The sequence below is a fragment of the Erythrolamprus reginae genome, chromosome 2 (assembly GCF_031021105.1).
Source record: "Erythrolamprus reginae isolate rEryReg1 chromosome 2, rEryReg1.hap1, whole genome shotgun sequence".
Taxonomy (NCBI): domain Eukaryota; kingdom Metazoa; phylum Chordata; class Lepidosauria; order Squamata; family Dipsadidae; genus Erythrolamprus; species Erythrolamprus reginae.
Window position 1 is genome coordinate 154,598,275 of NC_091951.1, and position 13,218 is coordinate 154,611,492.

The window sequence follows — 13,218 nt, forward strand, 5'->3', positions numbered from 1 at the left end:
TCAAATAAACTGCATTCCTATGGGGTCGGGAAAACATCTAGGGAGCATGGTTTCTCTGGGTTGGGGACATACAATATCCTTCATATATTACAAACTAGATGAAACAATGTGTTACAGCAGCTATAAGGATTGCTTTTCACGAAGGGCTTTTATTATGTATCTTTTATCTTGAAAGTTGAGCATTCTGTGTAATTCCTTTCAATCCCAAAGCTTTTCAGTACTAACAGCATTCTTTCCATTAACTGCTGCAGGTTTCAGATATCTAAGTAATCTGTTACTTTAAAAAAAAATAATGAATAAATATGCTGAAAAATTAAACAAAGATTAAAAACTTAGGTAATAAGTCTTCTTGGGTTTACATCTCAATTCTCCTTGATGGGTAAATCTCAGTGGGAAATTCTAAAGGTCTCCTTTTGTGATTTTATGGGAGTTGGAAGGTGCTGTGTAGGTCACTCAGTCCATTCCCTTTCTCTCCAGATCAAACATCCAACCGGATGGCTATCACAGCTCCAATGACCAAAGTGGGGGCCAGTTTCTGTATAACTGGCTCCTTTGCTGAATCACAGAATTTATTCCTTTGATTTTAATCGCTGTTAAGATAGAAGCAGTCAAGATATTGAACATTGGTTGTGCCAAACCTAGTTCTTGAGGCAAATGTTTCCCAAGGAAGCACTACATTTGGTTACTTTTTACACATTCAGACACCTTCAAGACACTCATCAAATAAAGCCAGTTTTCTGCTTCTTAATCACACGATATCTAGTAGCTTTAGCACTTATATGTTTGAATGCTGTGTCATTATGGAGACCTACATACAGAAGGATGCATCCAATTCTTTTGAAGTTTTTGTCCACGTTGTGAAATTTAAGGCAAAAGGTGTGTTAATCTACTTAGTTCTGTAGGGGAGCTCTCTAAGCTCTCTAAATTTTTCTTCTTAGAGATGACTTATTATTAGACCAGTCAACATGTTAATGAAATGCCTGCCAAAAAGGAAAAAAATCAATGGCAGACAACATCAAGAACCAGGCAAACTCCGAAATACATACAGTATATTCTTCACTATTGCAACAATCTATTTTTGTCTGATGATAACTAACACTGCCAAATTTTTATCTTCTTGTATTTAATTTATGGCTCTCTATATGTGAAAAGCATTTCCAATTTTAGAATATAAAAAATGGCCACAACAAGCCTCAACCTCTTCTCTTCTCAATTAGACTATCAGAATTAGTCTGATATTGAAACCCTCACTGGAAAACTGGAAGAAGCTAGTTTTTTCTGAGATGTTGACCTTTCATACACAACTCAGTTCAAAATCCACTATAAATGTAATGCACCTAATCACACAAATACACCGTGGGGATTAAATGGAATAAGATGTTTTTTAAAAAAAAAAGACTTGTAACACTCATGATATCTCTCGACACTTTTGCACCAATACATTTCCTTCACCCAATCTCACATAAGACCCTCAGATTTCAGGTCACAAGAACCTTTGCCATAATCGTTAGCACTGCCAGGCATCCCACCACCCCCACCCCAATTAGCTGAGAAATTAACAAAAGTGGCTTGCTCTCTGTTTTTGCATTGCCACATTTGTGTTTTGGGGATGAAGCAAAAGCAAAAAAAAACCCCATCATAATATATCTGATAGCCCATCCCAAAACTTAATATGAGGATCCTAGGACAGCTTGCCAGCTAGTGGGATGAAAGAATGGGGTAAAGGAGAGGTTGGGAGGTTGGAAGGAGGTTGGGGAAACCAATCTTCCCCCCTTAGGAGCTCAGCCTCTCAAATTTAAAAATCGTTCTGCCATTTTATAATTTGGGAAATCCAGCTAAAAGTTAACTTAGTTTAGCTTTGCAAGCAGAAATCAGAATGAGATATCACAGGAGCCCTGGAACCATGTGTGTGAGTTGGGTGGGTGTGGATGTATGTATACCCTACCTACACACACACAATACTGCAGATCTCCTGTTCTTGGAGACAGAAATAGAGACTAAGTAAGAAAGAACAGCTATAGAGTATAGAAGCTAAAATCCTGGAGTAAGAGGATGTGCCACTTTGCTCTAAGGATTTTTATTTGGTAATTGGGATTAATAATATCCAAGGCTATTTCTAGAATATGGTTGGAGTAATATAAGCAAAGTATAAATGCTGATTTTATTATGATTTTACTGTTATAGCATTAGCAATACCATTTAGATTTATATTCTTCACAGTGCTTTACAGCCGTCTCTAAACAGTTTTGCAGAGAATAAACATATTGCCCCCAACAATCTGGGTCCTCATTTTACCAACCTTGGAAGGATGGAAGGCTGAGTCAACTTTGAGCCTGGTGAGATTCGATCTGCCAAACTGCTACAACCGATGATCAGAAGAAGTAGCTTGCACTACTGCATTCTCGCCACTGCACCACCATTGTTAACCTTCAGAATCCTGAAATCTTTAACCTCACTTAACTCCATGATTACACATAATAACTGTCCAACCTGTTCTTGCAGTCTCAACAATTTACTTTTCAGCAGGACAGAAAACTAAGGGCCTCTTTTCCTTCCCGCTGCGATGATTCAGCTTTTTGGCTGAGCAGCTACTCCCTGCTCCATTAGCAAAAGCACTCTTCCATTTAAAATTGTACATTCAAATTATAAGAACAACCGCTTCCAAATCACTTACTTATGACAGTTAGATGGAAATGGCTGCCAATTTGTGTACCCGAGTTATTTTTATTTCCTATCGCTTTGAGGAGGAACAAATGCTATAGGTAAACAAAGGTGAAGTAGAGATGGAAACTCAACTTAGAATTCCCCCCCCCCCTCGCCTTTCGTAAGCTCCTTAAAACCCACCTTTGCCATCAGGCATGGGGGGACTGAGATATTCTTTCCCCCTAGGGCCTAGGCCTTTACAATTTATGCATGGTATGTTTGTTTGTTTGTATGTATGCTTGGTTTTACAATAAGGGTTTTTTAGTTGTTTTAGTATTGGATTTACATGGTGTTTTTTATTACTGTTGTTAGCCACCCCGAGTCCACGGAGAGGGGCGGCATACAAATCCAATAAATAAATAAATAAAATAAATAAACAGTACTTGCAGTGTTTGAGCCATATCACACCAAGAAGCCTTTGAGCCACAGCACGGCAAGCAGCCTCTGTGGCATGGCTTGCTGCCCCATAAAACAGAATGGTCAAAATAGGATTGGGGTAGATAGGTATGTGGGGAAGTTGAGTTGGAGACAGTCTCTTATGCTATCGAGGTTTGTGGCTAGCTGGGAGAGTCCAAGCCTGGGATGGCTTGGCTCCTCAGCTAATGATCAGTGGAAATCTGTTAATTACTGCAACAAGGAGTGCCAAGAATGCCATTGCTCAGTTGTGTTGTCACCTGATATTGCACTTTATAATCACATCACTTAGCGACAGAAATTCCGGTCCTAATTATGGTCATAAATCAATGACTTCCTGTAAGGATCTTTTCTCTCTAATGACTACATGGTATTTTCTTCCCATAATAGCCTACCTTTTCTCTCTAAATTTGGAATCAGGTCTAAATTATTCATGAAATTCTTTCATTCGACAATTAGGATTTTATCTCCCAAAAGTCTCTTCTCACCAAATACATTCTTGGTAGCAATATTTTATAAAAGGCAGCACTGGTATATTAGTAATAGATTCTGTCTTTTGGAGAGCTAAGGCGAAGGGAATTGTTACTTGTCCAGCCTAAATTGTTTGTTTCCTTGCTTATACTTGGATTTATATGCCAGCCTACTCCACAAAAACAGACCATAAGACCCTCTCCAGGAAGGCGATTAATAAGAATATATCAAAATGACAAAAGAAAGAGCAAGGCAAACCAGCAACTGACAATTGCAATACACTTTGCTCTAAAGCAGTGGTTCTCAACCTGGGGGTCGGGACCCCTTTGGGGGTAGAATCACCATTTCACAGGGGTCGCCTAAGACCATGGGAAAAGACAAATTTCCCATGGTGTTAGGAACTAAAGCTTCTAGTCTGGCGCCTTGGAACATATTTTTACAATCCAGCCAATCAGGCGTTAATAGTGGGGGTGTCCCTCTGACCTTCCTGCCAATCAGCTTAAAGCTCTGTTGGGAGAGTTGGCGCTAGACTTACGGTTGGGGGTCACTATAACATGAGGAGCTGTATTAAGGTGTCATGGCATTAGAAAGGTTGAGAACCACTGCTCTAAAGGGATAAACATATATGGACAAATCTTGTAGCAGGGGGCTTCTCTATGTCCAACAGTTCCTCACTACAAACATTTTGAAATAGCCATTTTGGAATAACAGTTTTCTGGACTACTAACAAGGAAGGATCTAGTCTAATTTGGGGGAAGTGGAAAGGATGCTGTTTGCATCTTTTCTTATCTTTCCTTTAAGAATATGTCACCTGCAGAGATCCAACGGAGCAGCTTGCTCAGAAGACAGGGAATAAATGGGGAGAAGGCTATTCTCTGGGATCCCTACAAGTGACATTCTCTTAAATAAAGGGTGGGAAGAGAGGCCATCATCCCAGTTCTTTTGCATGGGCAAAACCCTGTTGATGTAGGCAGTCCTGATGATATTTAAGTCCTGAGCTCCTTCTTGTTGTTATTGTCACCTTTCCCAAAAAGCATCAAGGGTTAGACTTTTGCCCTTATCGTCTCTCTGCCTGGAATGACAGCAGCATTTCAAAAGCTCACACTATCCAGGAGTCCAATATGCTTGCATTCACAGGCTTCTCTTCATTTAGCAGTTCATTCTTTTTTCCTGTAAGGCAGAGGATAGAATGGATTTGGCTGAAAATGAAACTTTCCAATGTCCTCCTTACCGTGTTCAGTAATCTACCATTTGTCTCCCTGATTTCAGATTCTTGAGGAAGCTCTGAAGATCTGCAATTACATTTTCACAATCATCTTTGTCATGGAATCAGTTTTCAAGCTCGTTGCATTTGGGTTTCGTCGGTTCTTTCAAGATAGGTAATCATGATTTGGAATAACATTGCAATGTGTTTTTGTGGGGGTACTTCAAAAAGTGCCATTCCTAATACTTCCAGTTACAGTTCTTTCTGGTGTCTAAATACACTGCTCAAAAAAATAAGGAGAACACTTAAACAACACAATATAACTCCAAGTAAATCAAACTTCTGTGAAATCAAACTGTCCATTTAGAAAGCAACACTGACAATTAATTCCACATGCTGTTGTGCAAATTCAACTTTGTACAGAACAATTCAGTGAGAATTGTTTACTATGAGTATCTCCTCTATAACCTTCATGTATTTTACTATGTGTGTGTATATATATATATATATATATATATATATATATATATATATATATATATATATATATATTTGTTTTCGTAAAGCTTGGAAACTTCAGCCTGATGATGGTGGATGTGATTTCACCGAAACGTCGCATAAACATGCAAAATATTACACAGGGCAAAACCCGAACTCAGAACAATCTACATATATATATATATATATATATATATATATATATATATATATATATATATACACACACACACACACACACACACACACACACACACACACACTAAAACCTTCATTGTGTATTGGACTAACTAACTAACTAACTAAATAACTAAATAAATAAATAAATAATTTTTTTCATTCATTCAGCTCTAGGATGTATTATTTGGGTGTTCCCTTTATATATACCCTATATATGGGTGAAGATGAATTATTGGGCCATTCTTAATGCTAATTTGCTAATTAACAGAAAAAATAAAAATATAAATAGTATCTTTTCTTGTGACAGTTAAAAAAAGAGAAAACCTTCTGGAAAAATAAGGACACCCACATAATTTTCTGCTTCTTTAACTGTATCTCAAAAATTTTCTAAAGTGGATCCCCATCGTATTAGAATCAGTCTTGGCTTTTATATATTACCTATTTATTTACCAAGTTTGGCAATTAGATTTATTTCCCTATTTTTTAATTAAGTCATTAGCAGTTAGCAGTTAAAGCACTAATCACTTAATACAAATTAGGAAAATAAATGGGCAAAACTCAGAAAGATGCCAGGTTTATTTCCTATTGAAACTAGCTGAGTTAGCTGTGATATATAGAAGTATGGTATTTCCAGCTCCTTATAGGGTATAGATATTTCATTTCTGGTCCATTTAATATAAGTTATACAGAAGTACATAAGAACATGGATGCCCATTTTTTAAAATTCCTGCTTCCTTCTATGAAGGAGTAAGTGTTTTGCTAAACTCTTTATGGTAAAAGCATATAAGGTAGTAGTTGTCCCTAAACTCATATCTTACTGGTGGATTTTGCTCCACCACATCTTCACACCACATTTGCAGCAGCTGTTACTACTACTCTTACTACAGGTTGTCCTCAACCTTACAAACATTTGTTTAATCGCGGTTTGAAGTTACAACATTGAAAAAGTGATGACTGATCCTCAGAACTTTTGACTGTCCCAGTGGTCCATGGTCAAAATTTGGACACTTGACAACTGGCATAGCATTTACAATGGTTACAGCATCTGGGGGTCATGTGATCACCATTTGCAAAGTCATTTGGAAAAGTCAGATTTTCTTAATGACTGCATGAATCACTTAATGCCTGCATTGATTTGCTTAAAGACCCAAGCAAAAAAAAAGTCATAAAATCAGATGCAGCTCCCGTATTGAAGTTCCAATATCAATTGTGGTCATACGTCAAGCACCACCTATACCTGTGATGGCAAACCTATGGCACGTGTTCAAGAGGTTGAATGCAGAGCCCTCTCTGCTGGCACGTATGCCATCGCCCTAGGTCAGATCTCCATGGCGTTTCTCTTGTGAGCTTCTATTTCCCCGCAAACGATGAAACAGAAGCTCACAAAACAAAAAGATCTTACCTCTGGTCTTGCTGCTGGCATTGGGATGCCCCCCTCCTGCCAGCCAGCTGGTCTTTGGGTGTCTGCTGTGCATGCGTGCATGTCAACATATGTGCATGTCTGCACACATGCACATTCACACATGTCTACATTCACGCATGCACCTTTCAGTTTGGGCATGCAGTGTCTAAAAGGTTCACCATCACTGACCTATAATGTGAACCAATCCTCTTCCTGTCACACTGATAACTTGGGTCATCACTGTAGCTCTCATAAGCACCAGAAAAAAATGTCACCTTCTCCCTTGTTGCTTGTACTTTTATATTTTTAAAATGAGAAATTAACATCCTGCAATGCAAAATGCCAGCCTCAGACATAATGTTTATTTCCAAAAATGCATTTATCCTTGAGGCATTCTTTTTAAAGAAATGAAAGGAGACTACAGCTTGGCAAACCTACCTATTTAGTAAAATGTCAAAGGCAAACTGAGGTGACAGCTACTATATGGGGAGATTAGAGGGGACAGTGAAGGGAAAATTCAGGAAAGATGGTCATTTTGCCATGGTAAAACCTGGTGCTTTTAACCTGGTCTCACAATTCTAAGTGTGCCCATGTGTGCCAAATGGGGATCTTGAATCTAATTTGCTCATGAGCATGCATGTTAGTGCCCCTGTCATATCTCCCCATATGTTCAAATAATACAATTACTTATAGAGCAGTAGCAGCAAAGTAGAAAGTTTCTCAGTACTAGTTATTTATCATTATTTTAGTGAGCTGATTAAATTGTGAAGAACTCTCTCAGACACAGACACACATAAATAGAAATGAAAAGTGAGTATATTGAATAAACTTGGATCATACAGAATTCATGTGATACTTCTCCATCAAGAGCATTGTGTTCTTCATTTGTGCCTGAACCCCATCTTTGCAATATAATCTTGAAGATCTTCCTTACATATCCTCACCCACCACAATAGCAATTAAACAAAGGGCAAATCTTTTTTACAAAAGATTTTGGATAAACTAAATTCAGTTGAATAAAACATTTAGAGAAATGTAGTTTGAATAAAGCATTTAAAGGAAATGAAGTCAACATTATCTTTTTATCCTTTCTGTTGCCCTGCAGATTAATTCATTTTTTACTTCTCCATTGCAGGTAGCGGTGTATTCAGACTTGACTAAATTTGTGTCCTAATAATACCTCTTTTGTTTAATTTGTTTCATCTCAAAAAATGCTAAAGGTGTAGTGTCAGTTCATGAATGCATAAATGCCTGAAATGATTGGAATTCTTTGTCACACAACCTGCTCCTTTGCTAACAAACAATTTAGCATTTTTCCCCATTTGATTTTTGTCTCATCTTCAGATGGAATCAATTAGACCTAGCAATTGTCCTCTTGTCCATCATGGGGATCACGCTGGAAGAGATTGAGGTGAATGCATCACTGCCCATCAACCCTACCATTATCCGCATTATGAGGGTCCTCAGGATTGCTCGAGGTCAGTCCCCCCATTGTTTCTGGGACTCTGCACCCATAAATCTTTTGGCCAAATGGAAACTGATCATTTCTGGTGTACTAGAGTCTTCTACATAGCATGTATACAGTTTAAGCATTCACTACAATGCTAATGCTTATTTTGCCTTATTAGTCAGACTAATAGCTAAGAGTCATGGTGGTGAGGTGGTTATAAGGCAGTACTGCAGGCTAATTCTGCTGACTGACGACTGACGGCAGTTTGGCAATTCAAGTCTCATCAGCTCAAGGTTGAGTCAACCTTCCTTCCGTCCTTCCAAGGTCGGTAAAATGAGGTCCCAGATTGTTGGGGACAATATGCTGACTCTATAAATTGCTTAAAAAGGAATGTGAAGTGTTACTGCTATCGCTAATAACTCCATTATAGCCAACCGATTGCTAGTAATAAATACTTATTATGATGACCCAGGGTGTGGCACAAAAGCAACATAGCCAGAGAACCAGTATGAGTCCCTTTATTGGCATCAATTTTGCCTCCAACATCCCATTTACACTATGGCCTGGAGAAAAGGTCTCCCCCAAACCTGCAGCAGCTTCTGGCTGCAGATACTCCAGTCCAAATGCTGTAAGCAGAATGACTGCAATCAATCACTCCAGCAGGGCAAGTTAATGAGTCCCAGAAGTGAAGAATTCATTGCAATAATTCCAGCAAGACAATATAAGCACACAGAAGCATGACAATAATGGCAGGAGGAATGGCAGGAATGTAAGCAACAGTGGTTGTTCCCAACAAACGCCCCTCCCAACTGCCTCTCCTTTAAACTCCATCCCCAGGTGTGCCTTGTGAAGGCAGTCGGGGCCCTTTCCTTCCTTGTAAGCCATGCAACCCATGTTGCTCTCTCCTGTATTCTTCCCTGCATGCCCTAGGACAGTAATGATGAACCTATGGCACGGGTGCCACAGGTGGCACGTGGAGCCATATCTGCTGGAACGCGATCTATTGCCCTAGCTCAGTTTCAATGTGCATGTGTTTGCCAACCAGCTGATATTTAGCTCACACAGAGGCTTTGAAAGGGTGTTTTTGGCTTGCAGAGAGCCTCTGGGGGGGAGGAGGTTGATTTTACCCTCCCCTGGCTCCAGGGAAGCCTGTGGTGCCTGGGGAGGGCAAAACACAAATCTACCAGAAGTTGGGAAACAGGCCGTTTCCAGCCTCCAGAGGGCCTCCGGTGGGCGAGTGAAGCCATTTTCGTCCTCCCCAGGCATTGAATTGTGAGTGTGGGCACTCGTGCATGCATGATAGCACCCACCCACGCTCTTTCGGCACCTGAGGGAAAAAAGGTTCTCCATCACTGCCCTAGGATGAGGAGGGCATGGACCTTGGTCTTCATCTGAACCTCTTCTCCCTTGTTCTACCTCTCCCTACTCTGCCCATCCAGATTTTGCCCTTCCCCAGTTTCCTCCATAGCCAACAGAGTCACTCTCCCACTCTCTGTCAACTGTTTGTCTTCTGTCTCAGATTCCGATTCCAACAGGGGTATGACAATTATTTTGCATACAGAAGATGTCAGTTTGGTCTCTTACATCCATGGAACTGGCTAGATGAATCAGTGATTTCTCTCAACAGAAGAAGTTTCCTCCATTTCTGTATTCTTACAGTGTCACCCAAAATTCTCCCTTTCCCCCATTTTATGCACATAGTTAAAATGAAACAACCCGACCAACCGAAGATCACTGACATTCATGGCTGAGCACAGATTTGTATCTGGGTCTTTCCAATCCTAGACCACCATATCTCCTGAAAAACAGGTTTACTGTTATAGCTGTGAATTCTTGATTGGGTATCAAACATTACAAATAGTAACGGGCTTAAAAAGTAGCCCCAACTACTCTGATTAATTTTTGGCACTGTATTCCAACGATGTTATTTATTAATTATACATGGTATTGTTTGCTCTGGGCAGTAAAGTATTAAAGGAGTTTATTATGGAGCAAGTGGAGCCTGGTGACATTAGGGTATATTCCTTAGCTTGGAAGATCACAAGCTCACTATTGCTGTGTCCTAGATTTGGAATCAAAGAGTACAAACAACTTTGATTTCTTCCTCCATCTTGGTGCCATTTAAATCAGTGAGCATGTACTTGGCCTCTTAGCTCTTCAGATCAAAGATGAAACTCTTCAGAAACTGTAGATTAGATAAATTTCTGACCTTTAAAAACCGGTTTGCTTTGCTCAGTAGCTGCCTGGGGGGGGAGGGAGACCCACATTGCATTCCTGTTATGATGTTGACATCGCCTCAATTAATGAGTGAAAGATTAGAACAGCATTCTTGGGACCTCTGTGTAGGATATAGCTTTTATATGTTTTAGGCACCACGTTCCAATAATAGGATATCTCACTGAACAGCTTTCCCAATACGGAGCTTGGGAATTGAAATCCAACAAGTTTTCTAGGCTGAAGAAGACTCCATAAAACATTGTCTTGCGCATTAAATTTTAGGGGTGCATGTTAGGACATGATTCTTCGGGTAATTATTGTGAATATTGAAATTTACATTTCCTTTCCTGGCATCATTATTTTGGCAATGACATCACAAATCTTTCATTTTTCTCTAGTGTTAAAATTGCTGAAGATGGCTGTAGGGATGAGAGCTCTTCTGGATACAGTTATGCAAGCACTGCCTCAGGTAACCTTTCAGTCTAATCATCCAGACTACAGTTAAGTTTCCTTCACTGTTTTAGGAATAATCTTAGGAGTTTAGATAATCTGGTAGAAGTTTCCTATAGTTGTGTCTTCTTGAAGGCTAGAACTTTGTTGTGGATTGGCTGAAATCAACTGCTTTTCCTCTGAATTCTTCAGTTAATGTTCCTTTTCCTATGTTTTTCAGTGCAGAGAAAGAGTAGGGGGGGGTTAAAAAAGGGATCTACTTGTGGCTACATAAGGATTATGGGCTGATCCCTCTTTTACCTCTGCCTCCCCTCTCAAGTTCTGCTTTTCCTTCTCCTACAATTTGTGCCCGTACATACACACATGTACATACATACAGGCATGGGGGAACTGATATAACTTCCCCAGGCCTATATTGTTTATGTATGGTATGTTGTGTGCGTGTTTTTTAAATTATGGGTTTTTAGTTTTAATTATTAGATTTGTATTCTACATTGTTTTTTCTATTACTGTTGTGAGCCGCCCCGAGTCTACGGAGAGGGGCGGCATACAAATTTAATAAATAAATAAAATAAATAAATACATACATACACATATACTCCAAATTAAATTAGTAACTTGATGCAATGAGAAAAAAGAAGAGCAAGGGAGTTAGGATTGTGCCAATTCAGAAAACCTCTATCTGTTTAAAATAAGTTAAGAAAAAGTAAGAAGCAACTTGCATTAATGAAATGGAGGAGATAGGATGGAGGAGGAAAATTGAATTATATAGGCCCATCCGCAAGCAAGAGGCATTGTGTGTAAGTTAGTGGCAATTCAAAAGAGAACATTGCCACCTCTATGTTGGTTGAGGCTGGCAGGATTCCCTTGGGTACCATTTGTTGGGGGTCAAGGGAGGTTTTTGCCTTCTCTTTCTGCTCAAGATTCCCATGTGCAATTGGTGGGCCACTGTTGTGTGACACAGAATGCTGGAGTCGATGGGCTTTGGCCTGATTTAGCATGGCTCTTCTTATGTTCTTATGTTCTTTCCCATAAAAAGATTCCAATCTTTAAACCTAATTAGTTGAAGACTCATGACAATACTTGCTGTATTTTTAGTGCAATTCACACAAATTTAATGGTGTGAAATGAAACCTGTTTTGAAATTTAAAATCTTGAACAGAAATAAAAGTGTAAACATGTAAGCACTCAGCTACTTTTTCTTTTCCTGAGGTTTTTTTTCCTGATCTTCAGAGCAAAAATCAATTCCACAGCTCAGAAATGCTAATTTTCCAGACCCTGAACAACAGTTTCTTCATCTTGGTTCCCTTCAGATATATTAATTCTCATAATTCCCAGGCAGTGTGGCCATGCGGTGTCATAGTCCAATGCATCTGAAAAGCACCAGGTGTAGAAGACAAGATTTCTTGTTAGTGCTATATAATGGGCCAGGAGGTAATCTGATTTGGTGCTTATGCACCATGCAGTGTGCACAACATCCCAAAGCTGCCACTCTTGGTGGAGCAGAAACATATGCTCAGCTTTTAGCTTTTTGAACATTTTCTTTCTTTCTTTCTTTCTTTCTTTCTCTTTCTTTCTTTCTTTCTTTCTCTTTCTTTGTTTCTTTCTTTCTCTCTCTTTCTTTCTTTCTTTCTTTCTTTCTTTGTTTCTTTCTTGTTTTTTACTGGAGCAAGTTGTAGTCAGTGGACTCATCATTTGACATTTAAAACTGGTTTATTTATTCAGCTGGACATTTGGGGATCAGGAAGAGCTTTCAGAATCATTTTTATCAACGCAACTCATTCTCTCATGACCAACGCTATGGACATCTAAATTTAAAATATGTGTATTTGTTCACACACATAAAATATCATAGCGTTAGACTAGTGACCAGATGGGATTTAGTAAAGCTAAAGAAGCAAAGGAGATATATTCAGGTGCAGGAACTTAATAATGTCCAAATATTGATGAATTACAGTTCCCGGGATCCCTCACTCTGGGCCATGTTTATACTGACAAAATTAATTCAGTAGGATCTGGAACGTGGCATGTCCCCACCTTTGGGAGACTAATATAGCATGTACATTTCTCATTGTGAGAGTTACTTGGGTGATATATAACTTCAATGAGTATTTTCCCCCTTCGTTTCTTATCTCTTTGCAGGTGGGGAATCTAGGTCTCCTCTTCATGTTGTTGTTTTTCATATTTGCAGCTCTTGGAGTGGAGCTGTTTGGGGATCTTGGTAAGTTC

At 39.2% G+C, this 13,218-nt stretch overlaps 2 protein-coding genes across 6 annotated transcripts in view; both read left to right on the top strand.

Moving 5' to 3' along the window:
- The window catches only part of CACNA1G (calcium voltage-gated channel subunit alpha1 G), a 393,060-nt gene that overhangs the window by 347,778 nt on the left and 32,064 nt on the right, over window positions 1-13,218 (top strand). For all 5 annotated transcript variants that reach the window (XM_070740004.1, XM_070740005.1, XM_070740007.1 and 2 more), the window contains exons 26-29: window positions 4,858-4,967; window positions 8,217-8,350; window positions 10,938-11,008; window positions 13,132-13,210. In XM_070740004.1, coding sequence (XP_070596105.1) covers window positions 4,858-4,967; window positions 8,217-8,350; window positions 10,938-11,008; window positions 13,132-13,210 — 394 coding nt within the window. The remainder of the gene's footprint in view (window positions 1-4,857; window positions 4,968-8,216; window positions 8,351-10,937; window positions 11,009-13,131; window positions 13,211-13,218) is intronic.
- Window positions 1-13,218, top strand: part of ABCC3 (ATP binding cassette subfamily C member 3) — a 221,676-nt gene that overhangs the window by 18,762 nt on the left and 189,696 nt on the right. The gene's annotated exons all lie outside the window — the stretch shown is intronic.